The sequence below is a fragment of the Bombus impatiens genome, unplaced genomic scaffold (genome assembly GCF_000188095.3).
Source record: "Bombus impatiens unplaced genomic scaffold, BIMP_2.2 scf_0332, whole genome shotgun sequence".
NCBI classification, from domain to species: domain Eukaryota; kingdom Metazoa; phylum Arthropoda; class Insecta; order Hymenoptera; family Apidae; genus Bombus; species Bombus impatiens.
The window spans coordinates 184,971-208,270 of NT_176751.1; the positions used below are offsets into that span (position 1 = coordinate 184,971).

The window sequence follows — 23,300 nt, forward strand, 5'->3', positions numbered from 1 at the left end:
ATGTTCATATACATTGGAATAAAATGGTAATTGTAATTAAATACAATTTTTTTTTTATTTCATTATTAATATAATACATAATCTAATACAGGAAAGAAATGTAGAATATTTTCAATCTGTTTACATCTTATAAAACTTATAAGTTAAAATTATGTAGTAAAAATTTTACTAAGAGTAGACTTAATAAAATTAGAACTACATAGAATAGGTTATATTGTACAAGCTTGTACAACACATATTAAAATCATCGAAAGCAAAAAAGTAAGCTTATAAAATATTGTGAAAACATATATGATATACGTATTATTACTGATAATAATATTTCAATAATATAATTTCAGTAATAAATAATTCAGATAAAATTCATACGAGAATTTTCAATGGTGAAAAATGCATGTTTTGCTTAAGCGGTTTTTGGCCCCATTTACATCTAATATTCGATGTATTCGTAACATAAGTTATAGTGCAATAAAATATGCGTTACCGACAGATAATGTAATGTATATTTTTGATAGAAATACAAAACTGCTACAGAGGGAACGTGCTGCACAATCTGTTGATGTAAAACTGTATGATTACATCAAAGATGAAGTAGGCTACAGACTTGCAGATAGAATATTTGACATAAAAAGAAATTTCAAAAAAGCACTTGATTTAGGATGTGGTCGTGGTTATGTATCAAAACACATTTTGGCAGAATGTGTGGAAGAATTAATCTTAGTTGACATGTCAACTAGCTTTGTACATCAAGCAGAAATCACTGAAAAAGTTAAAGTATCACGGATAACTATGGATGAAGAAAATTTTTCAGTTGAACCAAATAGTTTAGATTTAGTAATAAGTTCATTAAGTCTGCACTGGATAAATGATTTACCAGGATGCTTTAGGAATATTAATAAAAGTTTAAAAAATGATGGAGTCTTTATAGGAGCTTTGTTTGGAGGAGAAACATTGTTTGAATTAAGGTAATTTTAAGGATAAATTAAGTATATGTTAAATCTACAAGTTTAGGTTTTTGTTTTTACAGGAGTTCCTTACAATTGGCAGAATTAGAAAGAGATGGTGGAATTTCAGCACATATTTCACCATTTGCAAATATTAGAGATATTGGAGGTTTATTGACAAGAGCTAATTTTACTATGTTAACCATTGATGTGGATGAAATTGTTATTGGATATCCAAGCATGTTTGAATTAATGTGGGATTTAAAAGGTGATATTTAAAATCTTTATAATTCTTATTTGTATCTTACTTGAAGTTTGTTTAATTGTTTACATAATTTTGCAGGAATGGCAGAGAATAATGCAATAAAGAACCGAAAATTACGTTTAAATAAAGATACTGTTCTTGCTGCTGCATCAATATATAAAGAACTATATGGAAAAATTAAAGAAGATGGTACTCCATATATACCTGCAACATTTCAAGTAATTTATCTATTAGGTTGGAAGCCAGATCCATCACAACCAAAACCCTTAGAAAGAGGTAGTGGGAAAGTATCACTTAAAAATTTATATAAATTAGACGAAATTGTAAAAGAAATAAAAGATATTAAAATGGACGAAGATAAATAATCGTTGTACATAGTATATGAAGAACTGTAAATATTTGTATTAAATACAAAATTCAATGTATTTATTATAGAAATCTTTTTATAACTTATTAAAATAGGTTAATCAGTAATTCATCTCATAATTAACATATTTTCATTTATATTATACAATATTTTCTTTTAAAGTTACGATTTATGTTCATCAATTTTATCTTTATGAGCTATAGCACCTTTTTCTATAAGATCAGGAATTTCAACTGCTAACCAAGGTCCAAGCTAAAAATATAAGAAATCTTTAAATATATCTAATAACAAAATTGATGATTTGTAAAGACTTATTTATAAATAGAACAAACTTACTCCTAGTGCCATGGCATGTGCAATTCCAAATTTTGGTACATTACGTGCCCATAACGGTTTAAAATGATCTGTAAGACAAATCTTTCCACCTCTGTACATTTTTGCTGTTTTACCATCTAATTCTGGTAAAGCAATTTCAGGTGCTGTTATAGGATATGTAACAGGTATCTGAATAAAAAATTATATTTTATCAGAAAATGAAAAAGCTTAGTGGAGTCTATACATTTAATAAATATACAAAAAAGAAAAATTACTTACATCAAACTCAATTTCAAATTCATATTTTGAAAAGTTATGTATATACCAACATTTACCAAACCATTTTGTACCCTCTTTATTTGATTCCAGACGAAACCAATCATTGTCAGATTCTTTATTATTTCTCACATACTGAAAAACAAATAAGAATTTCTTGAAATCAATACTAAGTACATTGGAAATGTATTATACTTTAAGTACAATTAGTATAACAAAAACAATTCTAAGTTCTTCTTTTTGGGATTTTAAATAACCATATGGTAAACTAAATATTAAATATAGAACATACTTTAATTAAAGCTTGGTATTCTTCTTTCAATCTCTGCACCCATAACTCTTTATCCCTAGGTCCAGCTTTTGTTTGTAATAATGGAATATTACTTAATGTCTTCTTTGTAGACTCATCTACCATCTTAATTATTATTACAACAACACAGGTCTATGGCTATGACTTCTATGTAGATATAGAAATGACAAATGTGTTACAATTCAAGTATTGCATCTTTTTTACATCGCGTAGAAAGTGCGACAGTGCGATTAAGAGCAATCGATATATCGAAAAAATTCATATATAGAAAGACAGATAGGGATATTTGAAAAATTTAGTTATAAATAAACACATAGGTTAGAGGAAGTTTAAAAAGTTACATCTTTTTCAATGTAAATATTTTAATTTCATTACATATTACATTCATTTTTATTCATTAGAAAGTAAACTCGATAAGTTGAGAGATAATATCTATTAGTGATCAGTAAACGCTAATCACGCGGTTGCAGCCCGTGACGTGCTGAAGTACTCTACTCGCGTTACAATTTCAAACAATTCAGAAAACTAACTCGACATTTAAATGAAGAAATATACAGCGAGAAAGATTAACTTGAACAATAATTTCTATTTAAAACGAAATATTTATAATAGATTGGCTACTTTAACAAAGATTTGCGCTTTACTGAAATTTATTTAGACTCTGAGCTGTGTGACAACTCTAAAGGTGCAACGATTTTAACGATTCCCTTTCTTTTAGATCGCAGAGTGGTGTATCTGCTCAGATTTACGTAGCAATCTACGATTTATTTGTTATCTAGTAAGACAAATTTTTATTAATTAATGCTAATAAACATTAATTTGATTGGAGTTTACAGTATTAGAAAACGAGCAATTTATGTCTTGGCAATATCTTCTTATGACAATAAAAGTAAATACAAAATTTGAGAGTGATTGCAGTTGTTACTAATAAATAATTTTGACATTTAATTAATAAACTTGTTTGCTTGGCTAAGCTGCTGTACAGTTAAATTCGCAGCGCTAGAAGTTACCCTTTTATCATATAAGATATTCACACTAGAGGGGGCCACGGAGCTACACCAGTTCAGAACATACTATCCATATTCGCAAAGGTAGTGACATTAAAATTTTTCGTGTTGCATGCATTTCAATTTGATTTGCTCCCTGGGCTGTTGAAAGTATTGTGTGATAAATTGTGTCATGTTAATCAGGATTCGAAAAGGGATATCAATTGAAAGAAAATAATACTGATGCACCATGGCTGATTCATCTTATGAGAAAGGACTTACAGAACTTTCAAAAATGAAGGTAATGCAAATGTGTCTTGCTGATATGTGTCTACACCCGGGAAGCTAACCTTAAAATTAGGAGAAATTTTTTATGTAATGTAAAACAATCTTTTTTACATTAATTTCTGTTTAGCTTGTATAATTGTTTTAGACAGATACAATTTCGCTTTATTAATATTTAAAAATTATATTTGTTGAATATAAAAAATTTATATACATCTTAAGATTATTAAAGGGAATTATATATAATTATAGATAAATATTATTGAACAGGTTGCAGATCTGAAAATTGAGTTAAAACAAAGAGGACTACCTACTACTGGCAATAAAAATGAATTGGTTGAAAGACTTCAATTAGCAATTCATGGTGGTATATGCTTTCGAATGACTTTTAAACTGTTTTGTTTTGTGAGAGCTACCTATTGATAAAATAATGTTTTCATTGAATGTCTAGATTCTGCACTATCTTTAGATGAGACTACAGAGGAAATTTTAGATGAAGATGCAGTTCTTGGCGTAATTAAAAAAATATGTTTTGTATATTATTTGATTTTAATATGACATTGACAATATACCTGTTTAAATAGGATGAAGAAATAGAAGAGCTATCAAATAAACCTGACTCACAAGAAGGTAATGAAAAAAGAAAATTGTCTACTGAAAGTAATGTAAGTGCTAAAAAGATAGTTCTAAATCGAAAACCAGTAATTGAAGAAATTAAGAATGAACAAACAGAAAAGATTGAAATTGATACAAAAACTATTGAGACTGCACCACCAGAAAAAAAGATAATTAAATTATCAGAGCTTGGTATCAAAGAGGTAATATTTTCTTTTTACTATATCTTGCAGAATTATAGAGATCAAATATAAAATGCTAATAAATTTATCGTATTAATAGAGATTAGAAATGAGAGCTAAGAAATTTGGATTACCATTATCAGAAGCTGCTAAGAAAGAAGCTAGATCTGCAAGATTCAGTATTAATAATCAGAATAATAAGTCAGCTGCATCTGTAAAAACACCTGTGGTATATATATTTACGCAACTACAAGTGTAATATCTTTGTTTGTTTTCTAATATTATCTATTGTGTGCATTTGCAGCATACAACTTACGAAGTTCTAAAGAAGCGAGCAGAAAGGTTTGGTACGTCTGTTTCTAGTTTAATGGAAAAGGTAATTAATTATGTTAATAAAAAGTTTACTATATTAAATGTAAATACTAATTCTATTACATATTTTATAATTCTTTTATATTTGCATATTTCAGGCTGAATTAGAAGCCAGAATAGAGAAAAGAAAAGTCAGATTTGGCGAAGTGAAACCTACAAATAAGAAAGTATTTTATAATAAAGTTAAAATTGTTAAATGATATTCAGTGTTATATACCAAATAGCAATTTAGATTGCAAATTTTACATTAAGTTTTCTTACTTCTAATAAGACTATTGTATACAAAATAAAAACTCATTGTATTTGTTATAAAATGCATGACAAAAAGATTTTTTTCGAGTAATCTTTTATTTTTTTTTAAGAACTGTACGAAAATTACACACATGCACTTTACACTTATATTTCTATTCAATTAAAATAATTATAAAAAGAATAAAATATATGTATATATATCATATACATAAATTGTGTGTGTGTATATATATATATATATATATATATATATATATATATTTCAGGGTATTGTATGAAATAGAGATTATATGCAATGTTGTAATATTATTGTTTCCATTTTAAATGAAGGAATTATTGACATATTAAATTAGCATATAATACACATCTTGGTTTTTGTATTAGAATAAATAATTAACTTGTAATATGTGTATATTTATAATATTAAAATTTTGTATTATTATAGAACAATATGATTAGAAACAAGTAAATAAATTGTTTTTCTATAAAATACATTAAAATTTAGCGCACGGAAAAAAAATAAAAACATTTTCTGATATTCAATATATTGAATTTTATTACAAAATGTATTTAGGCTACAACATGTAATATAATAATTGCGTTTGGTCTAGACCCTTACGAAAAAGAAAAGCTAAACTGCACCACATTTACTGTTATCTTGCTAAGACACTTCGTTCGTTTACGTTTCAAGGAAACATTTATAAATGCGAAAAAGTTTGGTACATGTATGAAAATGAAGTACCTCTTTATAAGTTATAAGAACCACGTTTAATACGTTTATCCAGTTTTGAGATCGAATCATTGTGTTATCATAAATATATGTTGTACGAGCTATACGATTTTTTCTAAATGCGGACATGCCATGCATAAAAGCAATACAAATGTACATGAATATATATATACATATCTTTTAAAAAAATTCATTTCACTTTCCCTGTGTTTCAATTTTTTGTTTAAAGGATAAAAAACAAATCTTCGGACATATTGAAAAGTTTCAAACTTTTTTCTTTTTCTTTAATATAAATTCGCATGATCATTGTATTATGAAAAATTAAATCTCCAATAATACTTTACAATACAATGAATGCTTTATATGGTATCAATAACCATTCGAGCATTTGTGAAAGAACTTACATTACATATTCGCATTTTCCTTGAAGCGCACCCTAAGAACGAATGGTCCGAAGACACATGTTATATTTAAAGAAGACAGTAGATTGTACATTAAACAATATACAACTGAAATATATCGTATAGATGTAAAAATCATAAAATTATCGGTAGTACACTCTCTATTACAATATACGGCGTGTTGTAATGTGTGTATATAATCGTTCAAATTCGGTTGTTAAACGTTCGACGAAGTAAAGGAAACTATCCCAAGCAGCTAATCCTAAGATAATGATTTCCTTTTTTTATTTATATAACTTCTATTTATATTAGGTATGCACGTACTTGTGATAACTAAACAGATACATGATGATTCTTTGTGACGCAAAGACACTATCAGCTTTGCGGATCGATCAAAGAGCAGGAGGCTGTTATATGTAAAATGAAAAATGAATGTTAAAAATTATTTTATATCCTGATTATTATTTTTATTATCTTTTTTTTGCACGTAATCGTATCTGTTCAGTGAATCACTTAATCCAATTAATTTCGTTTGTATTCATTTCTTGATCAAAGCAATATTCTTCGAATATTTATCTAAGAAGTGAATTCAAGGAGTAGTTTTCTCAAAGCTGCACTGCAGCTACGAACAGCTTTGAACTTGGGTCTAGTTCATAATGATTTCTAATAGTATGAAACATTCCTTTTTTTTTTTTTTATTAGTTCTTTACATGTTGTTATTATTATTGTGTGTATATATATATTTTTATTTATGTATATATATATATATTTTCTTTTTTTTAAAAAGCTTGAAATATGTCTTAAAAAGATTTTCGGGAAAAAGAGCGGATGTAGAAAAAATAAGAAACAAGAAAACCATTTTAGTCTTTGTCGACAATGTTGAACGTATTAAAAAAAAAAGTCATATTCACACATATATAGCTACATATAAACGTATTTATATGTACTTTTAATTGCACTCCATAATAAAATAAAAATTTCTTCCGTTAAGTTATTTCCCCGATTATCTACACACGCTTAACGTCAGTTTCGTTAAATTTCTTTTCTCTGACTTTCTTAGAGTTGGACTTAGCAGCCTCCTGTTCTCTAATATAACTATATCCAAATGTTTTATTCTTTTATTATAATTATCAAGTAAAATTTGTAAAATACAATATACATACTACCTATCATAAATTCTTAATTTTTCTTTATAAATAATTATAGTAGTAGTCTTCACACCATTTGTTAATTTATTATAATCGGATGCCGTTCCTTTCGTTTTAATTTAAATATTACATTTGTGCCCTTTGCACTAATTCATTTTATAGTATTCTGCGTGACTGTGTATATATAATACATATAATATAATCTAAAGGACTTATTGTATTTACATATATACATGTAACAACGGCGCATAGTCCGAATTTGTTAATTTTTCTCCTGATTGCTACTAAGATCGACTTTTTCAACAGCAAACGTTTATCTGGGAGAGGACATCTACACATCTACAATGGATTCGGAAGTAACTGTGCACAAATTTCATGTGTAAATACTAATGGATGTTTAGTTAAAATTCTGGTCAGATCTTTGTATAATCCTTTCTCTAGCAACACGCAACTTCCGTTGCTACTAGCGACTGGTCTCGTTTGCTTCATATAAATTTAATCAAACTTGAACTAATTACAAAAAGCTTACAACTTTTAGGAAATAGGCTCCATTGTTAGTGATTAATATTTTTTTCCATATTCTCGCTTGGCCAACCTCGGATTTGGTTTTGGTGGCTTTCCTTTTTTCTTTCTATTTCGAAAGTATAAATGTTTTGAACAACTGTTTGCTTAAGAGGTCAAAGAGGAAGACAATTCTAATTCTACGCCTTTTTCCTTACGTTTTAAAACAGTACAATATGTGTATAAAATAATGTTAGAACGTACATCATCATATGTTATGCAAATACTCTTTCTTTCATCATTATTTCAAACATTCCAATGCCCCAACACATATATGTATAATATATATAAAGTAGATATAAATGTATATCTACTTTTTTTTTTGTATTTACGATTACATTACATCTTGCTAGCTTTTTTTATGTTTCTCTTGTACTTGTCCCTCTCGAGCAAAAGTTGCAATCTTACCTGACCGTTAAAACACCATTGTTTAATGCACCCTATATAAAGTTTTAGGGTTGGCCAAGATCTCACTCATGCTACGAATCAAGATCATCTTCTCTCTGGCTACTGAAGTATGATACTAAACCGCCAAATTCTCCAGAACCTTCTTCATCGTACTGTTTGTTTCCAGTACCAGCATCGTTCGCATGCGCTTGCTGTTGTGGTGGAGGCTGAGGGGGAGGCGGGGCTTGAATGGGTGGTTGATTATCCGCAGGAGATGAAAAGTGATCCGCGGGATACGGAGATCCTTGATATGCGGCTGCATCATCTGCTGTGGACATTGGCGGTGGTGGTGGATAGGCACCATAATGATAATTAGGAGGAGGGGGAGGATGATACGGTGAAAAATTACCAGGTGGTCGATTAGGAGGCGGTGATGGTTGTTGCATATTATGATTAACCGGTGATGCATTGGTGAAAGGAGGCATTTGATGTCTAGGACCCATTGGATTATCTGCAAACCTGGACATGGGAGGTGCCCCTCTGACATAAGGAGGAGGTGGAGGAGGTGTAGGACCACCTTTCGCTAGAGGACTTCCAGCAGCTGGTGGAATCATTGCAGGCCCAGGGCCAAGTGGAGAACTACGATCTCGATTGTTGATCGATATCGGTCCACCACCTGATGGAGAAGGATCCATTGGATGATGCGGCGTATGATATATTTGCGGACCAGGTACCCTCATTCTCATTGGCGGAGTTCCTGATCTTACAGCAGCAAAATGAGGTGGTATAGAAGATTGTCCCGCTTGTCTATACGGAGAAGGTATTCTTCCACGTGGTTGCATTTCGTAGCCTGTCCTAGGTCCGCCCATTATTTGACCTCCAGCGTTTGGTCCACCGAAGTATTTGTGTCCCATTGCTGCAGCTGCAGCGGAGAACGATTGTGGACTACTCGATACAGGTTGAGATTGAAGCATCCTGGTGATAACGGAAGACTGTTGATTAGGTGGTAACGACGGATAAACAGACTGTGAAGTCGGAGTTTGCGAAGAAGGTGGTCCTTGTGTTGTAACAACGCCAGCAGGTGGTGTGGACGGAGCGGAACCAGAGGTGCTACTACCTGGTGTAGGAAGTACATTCGGGATTTCACCAGGTTTCATCTCCGAATTAGAATCAGTGCCCATTCCAATTAAACCAGCCTCAGCAGCAGCTTTTGCCGCTGCTTCAGCAGCTCTAGCTGCTTCCAGGGCAAGAGTCTTTTTACCCTTACCACGTCCCCTTCTTTTAGGTTTCATAGGCGATCCATCGGGATTAAAAAGTTGTCCATCTGGTCCCGTCATCATAGGAATGTGTCCTTCGCCGGTTCTTTCCGCATCAGGAGTCATAATCGCTGACATATTGGGAGTGATATTAGATGGTATGGTAGTTACCAAGTTTTGTGGCACGCTGGCAGATAAAACAGTGGTGTTTAAATTCGGAGCCCCATCTCTGCGCATTTGTTCTGCAAGAATTTCGGCTTTACTCCGACGGCCTCTCTTTTTCTTCTTTGGTACATCTCCATCAGTTCCCTCTGGCGCGTTAGGGTCTCGTTGCCTCTCAGCTGCCAATATTTCTAATGCTTTTAAACGCGCCTTTTCTAATTTTTTTGCTTCTCGTTCTTCTTTCTTCTTCTTTTTTATTTCGATAGCTGCAAGTTCTAACTGTCGTCTGGCGTATTCTTCATCCTCCATCATCATTTGTTCTAATTGTTCGTCATCTAAGTCAGCTAGTTCACCTGCTCCAAGTCCCGTTAAGGAACCTTCTGGCACATCTCCGGTGAAAGAACCTGCTACCGACATAGCCGTACTGGTTAGACCTACATTCTCTGAAAGATTATCATCAAGTTTCGTATCTATCTCTCCCATAGGATTATCTATGACATTCGCCATGATATCTTTCTCGCCATCTTGATCATCTCTTCTTTGGATAACAGAACTAAGCAAAAAGTTTTGTTTACGTGACTTGTTTTTACTTCCAGGTTTCGGACCAGGCTTTTTTCTTTGTTTTGGTGTTCCATCGTTTAACATTTTCCGTTTACCACCGGGACTCTTGCTTTTCCTAGGTTTTCTATTTTTTGGCGATTTAGTTTTAAATTTATGACCATCTTTTTTTGGATTATAAATATCACCTATAAGGTGATATTATATGTTAATTCATAATATTTCTACGTTTATATTCTTAACATTAATATGCTTTTTTCTCAATTTACCTGAATCTGAATCTTTCTCAGCATCTTCATTTAAATCTTCGCCCTCATTTACAACAAATTCATCTTCACTTTCTCCCGTTTTTCTTAATGCCTTTTTTAGCTCCTGTAATATTACATTCTTTTATTTCTAAACTTCTATGTTATATAACATTATGTATTACCTCTTCGCTATCTGATGCAATTTCTTCTTGATAATTAATCTTTTTACCGCGAGTTCGCCTACTTAATATTTCTTCTTCTTCTGGTTTATTTTCATCCGGAAGACCACCGTATATAATCTGAAAATATAATTAAGTTTAAATTAAAAGTTTGTTATTATATATTAAAGTAAGTAGAATAAGATAAATTTAACATACTTTTCTCCGAATTGTTGGCGTCTTCTTTGTTCTTATTACATTATCCTGTGATAAATCGAGGAAGAACGTGTATATTAAAAAAACGATGAAATACAATTATTTCAAACAGATTATATCTATAATCTTACCTTCTTCTTTTTTTGTTGCGTTATTTCTTCGAGTGGTAGAGTGGCAGGTGTACCAGATATTTCCGAGTTTATTTCTGGTGGTTTTATATCTTTTATCTGGTTAATATGCTTGTCTTCATTATTTTCATTTAAGTTATCAAGTTTGACATCTAATACATCAGACATTATAGATTCGTTGTTTTCTAATTGTGGTTGTATCTCACACGACATTTCAATTTTTGATTCGTCATTTGACTCTTCCGTTTCGCTTTGGTTGTCAGATTCGATTATACGTTTTCTCTTCTTTTTCTTTCTATTTTTCGTCTTCGGCAATGTTTTATACCTAGATGTCGATACGTTCCTACTTCTAAAAGAAAATTTAAAAGTAAAACAATTTAAGAATTGAACAAAGAATGAAGTAATCATAAATTAACTATTTAGTAATAATAATATAGGATAGAACAGTAGTAAGTATTTTACCTTTTTTTCCTCTGTCGCCATGAATTATCGCTATCTTCGTTATCTGAATCCCATGTAGACCGAGATTTTTTTCTTTTTGGTCTATCGCTTTCTTCACTGTCGTCATTTACTATAAAAGGTTTATTATTACAATTTTTTCTTACCTCATATAATAATATCCATTCTAATACTAGTCAAAGAATTGATTCCGTATACTTACTAAAGTCTTCGTAACGCGTAGTTCTAGCTCTAGTGCTTCGTCGTACGGACCGCGAATCTCCTTTTCTACTACGTCGTTTTACGTCAGCAAAAGTGCTTTCATCAGAAGATGTTATATGGTCATCAAAATCTTCTTCCTCTTCAGAACTCGTACCTTTAAAATCTTCGTCACTTTCAGGATCATCTTCGCTGCTTATATCAAGACTATTCAGCTTACGATGTTTCTTACGCGACAAGAATTTCTTTACTGCCCCTTTGTCTTGTTCTTCTTCTTCCTCGTCAATACCATCCTCACATTCCATCTTATATTCTTCATCGCTCTCTTTTTCTGATTTTTTGTCAATGTCATCTTTACCTTCTGGAGCTTCTTCAATGTTTAATACTTCATTCTTAAAATGCAGCTAGAAGCAAATTTTTATTGAAAAATTTAACATAACATAAAATTAAGTAAAAATATGTAATAATAGTTTTTTTTACTTGCGCTTCTTCTTTTTCCGCATTCACTATAGTTGCAATGTCTTTTCCTCTTCCTTGATTTCCAGCTCCCTGAACTGCTTCTACTTCGTCTTGAATTGCAGCATTGATCATGGCATCATAGTCATTAAATTTATATTTGTTAGCGGATCGTCTTTCACGTAACTGATATACAGGTTCACTTTCTTCACTACTAGATGTTTCTGTACTTGTCGAAGATGATGCTGATGAAGATTCTATAAAAGATACAAGATATTAATTCAAGATAACAAAAATGAATAGTAAAAAGGCAAAAGATTACCATTATCAGATTCTTGGCTAGAGGCTTTTGATCCTTTCTGATGACGTTGTGATTCATTTTTGTGAAGAACATTATCTAGACTTATACCAACAAATGCTAGTCTCTTCTTTCTTAAAACTTCATTTTCATGTCTTTTTGTCAATTGATCGTACATTTTTAAGCTTTCTCTTAATTTAATTACTAGCAAGTTCTAAAATAAAGTATTAATTTATGACACAATTTTTTTTTAAGTAAATAGCTTATTCAACAAGTATGCTGAGATTAAAAGCTTACGTGCTGACATGGAGGACAGAACCAATCACCCTCTGGTATTAACATGAGAGCAGGTCTCAAGCAAGAACAGTGCCATCCTTTATCACAAGAATCGCATAAAAGTATCCATTCTGGATGATCTGCCTTACCACATTTTTGGCAAGCATACTCATCATCTGCTTCTTCAACATCACTTTGAGCTATAATTAAACAATGTTGATATATTGGAGTACAATTTAGTGTTTTTTTAAGTTTGTAAATAATCATGTAATACCTTTTTGCGCAGTCCTTGCTCTTCTTAATGGCTCTGATTCTTGATCTTTTTCAAGATCACTTTCAGGCGAAAACTCATGATCGCTTTTAAAAAGCAGAGATCCTTCACTTTCTATTTCTTCTTCTTCATCCTCTTCTTCATCATTCTCATTTTCATCATCACTACTAGAACCTGAAGAACTCTGCCATGGATTTGCTTCATTAAATTTAGCAGACATTTTCTTCTTTTTCCTTTTTCTACGTTTCTTTTTAGATTTCTTTTCTTTCTCTACTTCTTTTATTGCGATTTCCTCTTCGCTTTCAGGCTAAAATTACGATAATTATATGATATGTTAATATCAACTGTACAATTGAGCAAAATAAAAAAATATACCTTTGGTTTCTTCCGCTTCTTTCTTTCTACTGAATCTTTTTTGTCTTTTCTTTCATTTGAAGTCTCTTCCTCAATCCTTCGTCTATCTGCTTCTTCTTTAATTTTTAATTGTGCTATTCTTCTAGATTGCCTTACAGGTGTTTCATCTTGAGTTAATCCTGTTTGTGTTTCAGGAACAATATCTCTACCTACCTCTAGGCCCAACACCATTTTTCCTATGAACAATATTTTTCTAGATAGTAAATTGTATGTTATCTGCGAAATATATAAACATATGAAAGGAGAAATAAAAACTTACTTTTCTTTCGTTTTTTCTGTGAAATTGGTGTCATATTTAAAGAATCATTATTGCTTGGTGTTTCATCAAGGTGGATCTCAGATGATACCTCAGAAGTTTGAATACTCTGAAATTCAGAATGTTTTGGTCGAGCTGAACGTCCACTTCCTCTATAACGCCTTCGTCTTCCTCTAGGACGTCCTCTTGTTTTCCTTCCAATTGCAACCGAATGAGTAGTACTTTGGTCATCGCTAACATCCTTAACTTCTTGATCTTCTGACTTTTCAGGGCTACATTTTACAACCTCGTCTTCTGAACTTATTGTTACAACGCGATTTTCCTCCACAGACTTTCGTAATTGCTTATCAGGTATTCGTTCCGCACGTAATTTTATTCTTTTACCTCCTATTATTTCTTCATCATTTTGTTTTGCAATTATATCTTCAGAATTTGATTCATGGGAACTATTACGTCGCTTACGGGATACTCTCGGTAATTCAGTGGAATCCAGTTTCCATCCATCATAAACGAGTTCAGATACGGGTTTAACCCGTAAGCCTATTTTTGGAGCAGAGATATCACTCTGTTCGTTATCGTCTAATTTTTTAAATGTATCATCGTCAGTACATGCTAAAGGATCCATTTCCTCGGGAACTGTACTGAATAAATTTTCATTGTCTACTTCCATTGAATCGTCAGATGATACAGAGACTGTTTTCACTTCGATACTTTGAATTTCTGAGCTCCCTTTTTTCTCGTCATTTTCGTCGTTATGTTCCTGCACAACTTTGTTCAACACGATGTCCGCTGTATTAGATATTGTGCTGTATTCATGTTTTGCTAAATGTTTCGTGGTACTATTAGATACTACTTCCCCACTTATTTTATTTTCATCAATTTCTACTTGTTTAAAATTATCCAAATTTTGACCCAATTGTACTTTAGAATTTGTTAAGTCTTCTAATATTTGTTCACTGGATTCTATATATGGAGATTTAGATTTTAATGGAGGAACATCTTGAATATTAGAAACATCGCTCAATCTCTTACTAGTTGCCTTCTTAGCATCGTTTATGACCGTCGCTGATTCTGATGTAGTTTCTTGGATATTAAATACTGCTGATTTATCATTTAAACTAGAGACAGTATTTTCAAGAAGGGATTCTGTACTTTTATTTATAACATGAAATGATTCGCTATGCTTCTCATGGTTATCTGTAGCACTCAAATTCTCTGATTTTTCAGATATAAAATTTACAAATTGTAAGTTATCTGTAGATTTGAAATCTTCCGGTATAGTTGAAATATTATTTTCATATATTTCTGATTTATCTATACCTGAGGATGTATTGTCAAATTTATCAAGTGGTAAAATATTTTGTACAGAATGTATGGTTATATCATTTTCAGACATATCTTTATTGAAATCTCCTTCATCATGTAAATGTGCAGCAAATTTATTGTCTTTATTACTAAATCCTGAAAATTCTGTCAATTTATTATATGATTCTATGATTGAAAATTCTTCTGTAACATGTTCAACTTCTTTATTTTTGATAAATTTGATATCATTATCAAAACTCGTTATTAATTTTTCTTCCATAGGTTTTACACATTGCTCTTTCAAGCCCTCGCATGATATTTCTTTTTCAACATCATTAAATTCAATGTCTTCATTTGTTTGTTTTTGGGTTTTAATTATGTTTATAGAATTTATTGTTTCAGAATCATTTCTTCCTTCAGAAATCGTATTCGTGATTTTGTCTGAAACTTGAACTAAACCATCATTTTCACTTATTTCGCCTATTACATTGTTTGTTTTAGTTAATGCTGAATTTATATTTTCTTTATTCACTGGCTCAGTTTCAGAAACGATTGATGAAACCTCCTCTTTTATTACTTCTGCACTATTACTTTCTGAAATGTTAATATCTTTTTTCTCATTTATAATTAATTTTTCATTTAAATGAAATTGACTAACAATACAGTTATATTCTTCTTCAATTATTTCATTGTTAGTTATCTTCACTTCTTTATATTCAGCTTCTTCGTTTTCCATTTTCTTAAAACTATTTTCTGACACTAATTCTCTTCCTTTTTTATTAGTAACTGCATTCTGTAATTCTTCAGACAATTCTTCATCCTTTGTAATTAATTTTTGAATTGTTTGTTTTATTTTTTGTTCATTACTAATCATTGTTTCTTCTTCTAAATCTGTAAACAAGTTATTTTTATTTTCAATTGTTTCTCTTTGAGGGCTCTCAAAAGCATCATTACTGTCATCATTGGAGTCACTGCTCTCATAATTTGCGACTAAAGGCTGTTTTATTTTGTCTGGTTCTTGCAAATTCACAGGATTTATGTCTATTTGATTCAATTTTGGTTCCTCTGCCTTTGATTTTTCAATAATATATTCTTGCTGAGCATTTTCTACAGTATTATTTGTAGAATTTAACTCTTCATTTTTTACATTACTGTCTTCAATATGTTTTATAATATAATCACATTGATTTATATTAATTTTTTCATCCTGTTCAATCATCTTTTTATCTTCTGAAATTATAGGCTCTATCATGGTATCAGATTTTTGCTGAATGTCTACATCATTGACGTCCTCTGTTTTTTTCCTTTCAACAACAGTACCAAATTTATTTGTTTCATCAGAAGATGAACATAATTCCAACGAAATACTACGTGTATCTCCATATGATAAGTTGTCATCAAAACATTCTTTTTCTTCATTTAGTTTAAAAGGTTCATTATCAGACTTTGACAATTTATCATCAATAGACATATCTTTATTTGAATCTTGATCAACACAGGAACTTCGGTTTTCTAATGTTTCAATGTCAATTATATTAGATACAATCATTTCACCTTCAGCTTCAATTGCATCAGATTTAGATGGTTTAAAATTATTTGTGTCAGGTACTGTCTCTGCTAATACATTGTAAATAGAACATTCATCTTTAAAGGAAAATTTCTCAGAATCTGAATGCACTTTAGCGCTTTCGTGAATCGAAGTCTTGTGAGTGCAATTACCATCTGAGCTACTTATTGTAGGAACTAGTGAATCTTTACATTGTTCAATTAATTCCGAACTAGTAACAGTAAAATTGTCTGTTAAATCTAATTTAGTATTAACATCAGGCACAGAATTTTTGATAAAAGAATTAACTGAAATTTCATTTTGTTCTGAAATTTCTATTTTTTTACTATTTTTAATGCAATTATGTGCCAAATGTACATCAGAATCAGTCAAAATTTTCATGTTCTCATTATCAGGGTTTATTAATTGCTTTTCTTGATTATGAAATTCTGGAATATTATCATTTTTGTCATTTTGTTTAGAACTTTCAACAGATAAGTCAAATTCTTTCTCAGATACATGTTCCATTTCTTTTTCTGCTAAACTATCTACTTCTTGATAAGTGGAAAATTCTTCCTTACTTGTACAACCTAATTCTGAATTTTGAGCAAAAGATGAACATGAATTATTAACAGATGTTGTATCTGTTTCTAACTCGCTTTTTTTAAGTGTTGATATATCAGATGATTTGCAATCAGCTTCATCTTTAGAACAAAGAATTGGAGTTTTTACAGTTTCATCAGTGTCATTTTGTAAATCTGATATTTTATTCTGACTTCTTACTTGTTCTTCTAATGTATTACTTTCTGCTGTTGATATCTCAGGTTGCATAGATTCAATATTTGAGTCGAGCTGTACTGTAGATGGTGTTACAATTGAATTCTCAAGCTTTATATTTGCATCTTGCATATTTGTATCATTCGTACTGTGAGGTTGTGAAATTATGCCTGATATTTCTGTTTCTTCAGATTTTGTATACTCGTTTTTTGTATTTTCACTACTAGTAATAGAATCCTGTACAATAGATTTAAAATTTTCTTCTTTTGATTCAGAACTAGACAAATCTATTTCTGTCTTCTGCATTGCACAACGTCCTCCATCTATAGAATATTTCAAAGGAACTGTTTCTTCCCATATATTAGTTGATTCTCCAACCTTTTCTATTTTATTCTTATTATCATCTTCATGAAGTGGACTATTACTTGTAGGTGCATACGAATTTATTTTTAATGAGTTATTATTCATTTGAGTTACGCCAAAATCGTCTGACGTATAAGAAGTAATATCTTCCGCTGGTTTGGAAGAAGAAACACATTCATATTGCAATGTATCAGATTTAGATTCTATAGTTGTTGAAACTGTATGATCAGATGATGACTCAAATACTTCTGCTCTGGAAGTGTATGAAATACAATTAGGACCAAAAAAAAATCTTGGTGGTGATGCAGCTGCTGGTTTGCATTCATTATCTACTTTTTCTGCAGTATTTGTCTCGTGTGAAGTTATACTGTCGGAATCACAAACATTCTCAGCAGCATCTTTATTACTTATTGACTGAGTTGTGGGTGTAATTTCTGGATAAAATTCAAGCGTTTCTGACGTATCTGCTTGACATAAGGAAATAGACGAATCACACTGCATGGAATCTTGAGAAACAGGACTTAGTTTTTGCCTCAAGGAATTTCCTTCTGTGTCCTGTGAATTTTCGGCTTCTACATTTCTTTTTTGTGAAGTTGAATTTTCATTACTTACAGAATTTCCATCCATCTTAACATTTTGATTTTTATTAGAGGAATTTTCACATTCAATTTCATTTCTTTTCTGTGATATGTCTTCTTCATTTGATATGATACTACTGTCACATTCTGGTTTTTCTTCTGGTTTTCCAACGTCCCATCTCGATATCCTTTTTACAGAACTGTTAGAATTTTTTGGTATTATTTGAATGCCCAATGATGGTTTGAACTTGGACTTTTCTTGTGTTGAGCCTACAGTTTGCCGATTACTTCTTACATTAATACTTGATTGCGGATAATTTCTGTTTAATTTTATGGTATTTTTACTTGTTATTAGAGATCCAGTAGACACTTCATGTATAAGGCTATCTTCGCCTAAATTTTTACTCGGCAATAGAGAAGAAGTAGCAGAATCAGCTTCATTTTTTGATTCGTTGCTTTCTTTATTGTCAGTTGATGTATCCTCACCAGGATTACCTGTCTGACACTCTTCACCAGATCCTTCTCCATAAAAAAAAATTATGGGCTCTTCTACAGCTTCTCCAAGAGCAGGATTAACTGCATCACAATCACTACCAGATCCTTCACCTTGAATCATTATCATTGGTTCCTCAATGGTTTCACCAACTTCATCTCTCCAATTACTACTCATTATTGATCTCTTATCCATGGAACTTCTAATTGGTATTACATCTGCTCTTATTCTCTTTAATATATCTTGTTGCATATCATCTCCTTCTAATGGACGTTTTATCGGTGTTGGATTCATTCTTAGAGCCGTAATTTTACTCGGATCTGGAAGTATGGTATAATTTGGTAATCTGTGATCTTCTTTATTAGATATTCTCGAAGCATTATGATATGAAGCAGGAGGCATATCGTAACCAGGAAATGACATTTGTCGTTTACTTAAATCTGCTACCATGCTATGATTACGCATCATCACAGCCCGAGCATCATACGGTAAATTTGTAACTTCCGGTTTGTTTATCTTCTTCGTACTGAGGTCCATTTCTCTATGTTGAAAATCTTGCGCCCTATATCCGGCAGAAGGTAAATCGATAGTTTTGTTAAATTTTCGACTAGATAAATCGATTCCAGAGAAATCCATCGGCCTGTTTTGCTCATTTGTGTTCTCCCATCCTCTTGGTGATGTCGATAAATCCATACCTCTATGTTCTCTAAGCGAATTCACTTTATCTATCTTTCTTGCACAAAAATCTTGTGGTATTCTATCATCATCTCCATTTATTATATTTCCCACAATACTTCCCGATCGCGCTAGGTTTTCAGCAATTTTCTCTAATGATTTTGCTCCACTTGGCTTTTCAAGTTTTTCAGATTGCATCCTCACAAGGTTCGCAGCCAGTTGATCTATTGGCTTCACAGACAATTTATTATGAGTTGTTGGCATGTCAGTAGAAGTAAAAAGAAAACTATTTTTATTAGATAACTTGTCTAGTGATTTCATAACTTGATCTGCTGAATCTTCATATTTCTTTGTTATATTCAATGTATGTGTTATTCCAGTAATTACTTTTTCTTCATGTAATTGTTTCATTTCAGAAACATTTACTAACTTAAGAGGAGATGTAATAACAGGTGTTTCAATTGATTTAAGAGGCACTGATTCTTCAGAATCAATTTTTGAATTACTCACTATTGTATGCTCTTCAGATTTGTATGTTTCTACAGGTTTAGTATCATTAGATACAATAGTAGTAACCATCGTTTTCTGAATAGTGCTTAATTCTTTCTCTTGTGATGAAACTGTTTCTTTTTCTGATAATGTATCAACCTTAGCATTTAAAATTTTAAGGGGACATGATGATAATAAAGGGGGTGTTTCAACAGGATTTGATTCTACCATTTCATTTTGTATTGTCTGCTGAGAATCATCTTCCTCTGTATTTTGTTTAGAACTTTCATCATTTGTCAATTCATCTTCACCATCCACATCTTCCTCAGCATTACCAGCCTCATTAATGTCATCTTGTTCTCTTTCATCCTCAAAATCTTCACCTCCACTCTTATCTAATTCTTTTTCATCAGATCCTTCCATGTGAATGCCATTTTCCTGTACAACTTCATCCTCCAAACTTGGTGATGTAGTTATTTGTCCCGTATCAATAATAGGTTTCTCAGAAATTTCTAAACTATTACTATCTTCATTAATTGGAATAGCTCCAATTTCTCCATTTGATAAGGTATTTATAAGATTAACTACTCCTTCTCGATCCCTAACAATATATTTAAAGATTTTAAAATAAGAATTTAAAATGTAAATAAAAAGAAATTCACATTTATATTGCACACATACTTAGCTACAAGTTCCCAATTTTCTTCATCTATATCTTCTTTATAAACCCTTATATTGCACTCTTCATCAAGTTGACACCAATAAGCTAAACCAGATTTATCTCTTCCTAAAGGTTCTACCCGTAATTCCTTAGCTGCTAATTTATTTACTTCATTTTTAAACTTTTGATTTAGGTCAAACTGTGTTTCTAAAAGAACCTGCAATGAAAAAAACTTATGTAAAAAAAATTGGCATATATGATCATATAAATATAACATTGGAAACATGAACATAAGCATTCTTTATCTAACATTTTACAATATATAATAGAATAATTATATTTATACTTTAAGTAGTCGTAGTTTAACAGCAATACGGGCTTTTTTGTAACCAAAACGTTCAAGTTCCCATCCATCTTGATTAGAATATGTATGACAGAATTTAACCAGTGCACGTTCCCATTTTTCTGGTGATACTGTTTTACGTGTTTTTCGTAATAATTTGATGTGAAGATCTATCAACTGTTGTGGTACTAAAAAAAAACAATTGATTGTAAATAGAAATAAAAACATGTATAAAAAGTATTAAATATTTATATTTTAGCACAAACAAAATTAAGAAATATCTTTGAAATATTTTCATTAGAGATATATTATTATAAAATTACAAAATTGTATGTAGTAACCTAAAATTTTTATTTACAAATGCATAGCCAATAAGAGGCTAACAGTAATTCATAAATCATTTTTGTTATATAGTATTAGAGTCATTAAAATGTGTATTTTTAAATCATTAATTTGACACACGATTCATAACTCGTAATCACGTGTAACTGAGGTTGACAACAAGGGAGGTGGCAGCACATGAGAAAATAACAACAGTAGATAGTAAATTGAACTAAACTGTCAATAATAGCATTATTTAAATGAAATGATGAATTTGATGTAAATAATTATCAATCGCATATTACTAATTAATTAGTAAATTCTCTTATTGTTAACTGTTGCTACACAAAGTAAACAAATAGGAAGACAAAGATCTTTAAGAATGATGTGTAGAATTCCGATGAAAAAAAGGGGATGAAAACAACTATAAATTTAATGCTCGTGGTTGTTCAGTATAAAATAATTATTTGAAAGTAATATTAGAATTATAAAAAAATACGGAATAGCATAAAATTTGAGAAGAAAACGCGAAATCGCGAAAGATAACTAATAGCACACGCGAGACTTTTGGCCCCGCGGGGGCGGGTCAATCATTCTCTCTCTCTTTTCTGCACATACACGTATGCATGCAGGTGTTACTCACCCTCCTGTGTGTTTTCAAGCATCTCTTGAAGGCGCGCAATATCAGGATAAACGATACCACAGGACTTGCCGAAGCACTCGAGAAACGAACAAATCACCGCGAAATTTGGGTCACTCGCGCAAGAGGCTTCGTTATCGGACGCCATTTTTCCGCCGCTTCTCTCTGGGCCCGTCGCCGCTAGGCGATATACTACGCTAGGCGACCTAACAACTCGTATCGCATTTTCGTCAAATTACTTTCGATCGTCACTGCTGTTTCACAGCACGTTTATGAAAAAAACCTGTTAACGTAGTTAAAAAAAAAGAAAAACGACAGAAAATCAATGTTTTAGAACGTTCGAACACCGCTTCCCGCTTCGTTGCTTTCGTTACCTTGATTGTTCTCTACCTGCTCTACTCACACCCGCATCAAAACCACAAACGAACACGCGCGTCCAACAGAGACAAATGAAAACGATAAAGGACAGAAGCGAGAAAAAACACACGCGCACGTACTTGTATTGTTGTCTTAAACTCCCACTCTATTTTCGTATCGTTTAGACATTCAAGAAAACGAATACTTTCTCACGCGCCTTCTCTTCTTCGTTCACTTTACACTTTTCCACATATCACGATGCTTACCACAAACACACTCATACATACAAGTAAGAAGATCGTTGCGTCTCCCGAGTATATACAAGATGTGTAATGTGTGCACGCGCGCGCGCGCGCGCGCACCTTCGGGCGCAATAATAACGATGCACGTAATCGTGGGGGTATCGCCTTTCCTGGACGAACGTTATTCGTACCTCGCTGTTCTATCAGCGAGACTTGTTACTGTCGAATCACAGGGTATATTAGCAGCGCAGAAATAATAACCACCACAATGACAATGAAAACAGCCCCCTTCCTTGCACCACGGCGCACTGGACATCGCCTTCAGGTCCGGGCTACGAAACATTTGGAGGGTTCTCAACCTGCGTATGGCGCGGTACTCGAGTACCTGCCAAGCTTTAAGCCATCTCTACGGAATTATATCCTTTAACTAAACTTTTTTATATTCTATCTCCATTAGATTTGCTTGTCGTGTCGTCTAGTATCGGATTACCGTTCCAATAAGCATAAGTTGTCTATTTATACAGTCCATTTGTTCGGTGGTACCATTGAAATTCGATTATATTGAAAGAGCGCGAAAAGTTTACGGTAGAACGTCAAACGCACATTTCAAGGTTTCCCCGACCGACGCTGTCGCTCAATGACGTAGTTCTGCGTAGTTTCGTATAATTTCGAACAGCGGGAGTAACGATTCGATTAATTAGGGCTAGCCAAAGGAAATGGAATTTTTGTTTTTTATCTATTACGTTCCTCTCGTGAACAC

General features: G+C 32.0%; 4 protein-coding genes across 8 annotated transcripts; 2 read left to right on the forward strand and 2 right to left on the reverse strand.

Moving 5' to 3' along the window:
* The first annotated feature begins 186 nt into the window (after window positions 1-186).
* LOC100746498 (arginine-hydroxylase NDUFAF5, mitochondrial) lies at window positions 187-1,640 on the forward strand. The gene is made up of 3 exons (XM_024367648.2): window positions 187-965; window positions 1,028-1,212; window positions 1,288-1,640. The coding sequence occupies exons 1-3, from the start codon at window positions 391-393 to the stop codon at window positions 1,572-1,574; spliced, it is 1,047 nt and encodes a 348-aa protein (XP_024223416.1). The 5' UTR covers window positions 187-390; the 3' UTR covers window positions 1,575-1,640.
* LOC100746932 (ubiquitin-fold modifier-conjugating enzyme 1) lies at window positions 1,614-2,747 on the reverse strand. Of its 2 annotated transcripts, none has more exons than XM_003489494.3 (4): window positions 2,460-2,747; window positions 2,171-2,302; window positions 1,913-2,080; window positions 1,614-1,828 (listed from the first exon to the last, which is right to left on the reverse strand). In XM_003489494.3, the coding sequence occupies exons 1-4, from the start codon at window positions 2,580-2,582 to the stop codon at window positions 1,739-1,741; spliced, it is 513 nt and encodes a 170-aa protein (XP_003489542.1). In that variant the 5' UTR covers window positions 2,583-2,747; the 3' UTR covers window positions 1,614-1,738. The 2 variants fall into 2 exon arrangements, with proteins under 2 accessions (XP_003489542.1, XP_024223417.1); XM_024367649.2 differs by having other exon boundaries at window positions 1,744-1,845.
* Window positions 2,748-3,057: 310 nt separating this feature from the next.
* LOC100746819 (SAP domain-containing ribonucleoprotein) lies at window positions 3,058-5,248 on the forward strand. Of its 3 annotated transcripts, XM_024367654.2 has the most exons (9): window positions 3,058-3,366; window positions 3,452-3,568; window positions 3,668-3,764; window positions 4,019-4,115; window positions 4,200-4,261; window positions 4,333-4,566; window positions 4,646-4,774; window positions 4,850-4,921; window positions 5,016-5,248. In XM_024367654.2, the coding sequence occupies exons 3-9, from the start codon at window positions 3,714-3,716 to the stop codon at window positions 5,115-5,117; spliced, it is 747 nt and encodes a 248-aa protein (XP_024223422.1). In that variant the 5' UTR covers window positions 3,058-3,366; window positions 3,452-3,568; window positions 3,668-3,713; the 3' UTR covers window positions 5,118-5,248. The 3 variants fall into 3 exon arrangements, with proteins under 3 accessions (XP_024223422.1, XP_012241046.1, XP_003489541.1); XM_012385623.3 differs by lacking the exons at window positions 3,058-3,366; window positions 3,452-3,568 and having other exon boundaries at window positions 3,569-3,764; window positions 4,019-4,112; XM_003489493.4 differs by lacking the exons at window positions 3,058-3,366; window positions 3,452-3,568 and having other exon boundaries at window positions 3,575-3,764.
* Window positions 5,249-5,929: 681 nt separating this feature from the next.
* LOC100746698 (titin homolog) lies at window positions 5,930-23,050 on the reverse strand. 2 transcript variants are annotated; one of them, XM_012385622.3, is made up of 17 exons: window positions 22,316-23,050; window positions 21,945-22,224; window positions 20,984-21,168; window positions 20,658-20,854; window positions 13,754-20,577; window positions 13,456-13,670; window positions 13,084-13,387; window positions 12,831-13,009; window positions 12,558-12,747; window positions 12,260-12,492; window positions 11,784-12,183; window positions 11,585-11,693; window positions 11,126-11,471; window positions 10,998-11,042; window positions 10,803-10,919; window positions 10,642-10,744; window positions 5,930-10,560 (listed from the first exon to the last, which is right to left on the reverse strand). In XM_012385622.3, the coding sequence occupies exons 2-17, from the start codon at window positions 22,087-22,089 to the stop codon at window positions 8,489-8,491; spliced, it is 11,664 nt and encodes a 3,887-aa protein (XP_012241045.1). In that variant the 5' UTR covers window positions 22,090-22,224; window positions 22,316-23,050; the 3' UTR covers window positions 5,930-8,488. The 2 variants fall into 2 exon arrangements, with proteins under 2 accessions (XP_012241045.1, XP_024223420.1); XM_024367652.2 differs by having other exon boundaries at window positions 21,945-23,050.
* Between the last annotated feature and the right edge of the window lie 250 nt (window positions 23,051-23,300).

What these genes read in the sequence shown, in the direction of transcription:
- LOC100746498 (XM_024367648.2), top strand. Translation starts at nt 391, where the DNA reads ATGCATGTTTTGCTTAAGCGGTTTTTGGCCCCATTTACATCTAATATT. An exon ending in GAAACATTGTTTGAATTAAG is followed by an intron (nt 966 to 1,027) that starts GTAATTTTAAGG and finishes TTGTTTTTACAG; the next exon opens with GAGTTCCTTACAATTGGCAG. An exon ending in ATTAATGTGGGATTTAAAAG is followed by an intron (nt 1,213 to 1,287) that starts GTGATATTTAAA and finishes ATAATTTTGCAG; the next exon opens with GAATGGCAGAGAATAATGCA.
- LOC100746932 (XM_003489494.3), bottom strand. Translation starts at nt 2,582, where the DNA reads ATGGTAGATGAGTCTACAAAGAAGACATTAAGTAATATTCCATTATTA. An exon ending in AATTTGAAATTGAGTTTGAT is followed by an intron (nt 2,081 to 2,170) that starts GTAAGTAATTTT and finishes TTTTTTATTCAG; the next exon opens with ATACCTGTTACATATCCTAT. An exon ending in CACATGCCATGGCACTAGGA is followed by an intron (nt 1,829 to 1,912) that starts GTAAGTTTGTTC and finishes TTATATTTTTAG; the next exon opens with CTTGGACCTTGGTTAGCAGT.
- LOC100746819 (XM_024367654.2), top strand. Translation starts at nt 3,714, where the DNA reads ATGGCTGATTCATCTTATGAGAAAGGACTTACAGAACTTTCAAAAATG. An exon ending in CATCTGTAAAAACACCTGTG is followed by an intron (nt 4,775 to 4,849) that starts GTATATATATTT and finishes GTGCATTTGCAG; the next exon opens with CATACAACTTACGAAGTTCT. An exon ending in TTTCTAGTTTAATGGAAAAG is followed by an intron (nt 4,922 to 5,015) that starts GTAATTAATTAT and finishes TGCATATTTCAG; the next exon opens with GCTGAATTAGAAGCCAGAAT.
- LOC100746698 (XM_012385622.3), bottom strand. Translation starts at nt 22,089, where the DNA reads ATGGCGTCCGATAACGAAGCCTCTTGCGCGAGTGACCCAAATTTCGCG. An exon ending in TAGCCAAGAATCTGATAATG is followed by an intron (nt 12,493 to 12,557) that starts GTAATCTTTTGC and finishes TATCTTTTATAG; the next exon opens with AATCTTCATCAGCATCATCT. An exon ending in CGGAAAAAGAAGAAGCGCAA is followed by an intron (nt 12,184 to 12,259) that starts GTAAAAAAAACT and finishes ATTTGCTTCTAG; the next exon opens with CTGCATTTTAAGAATGAAGT.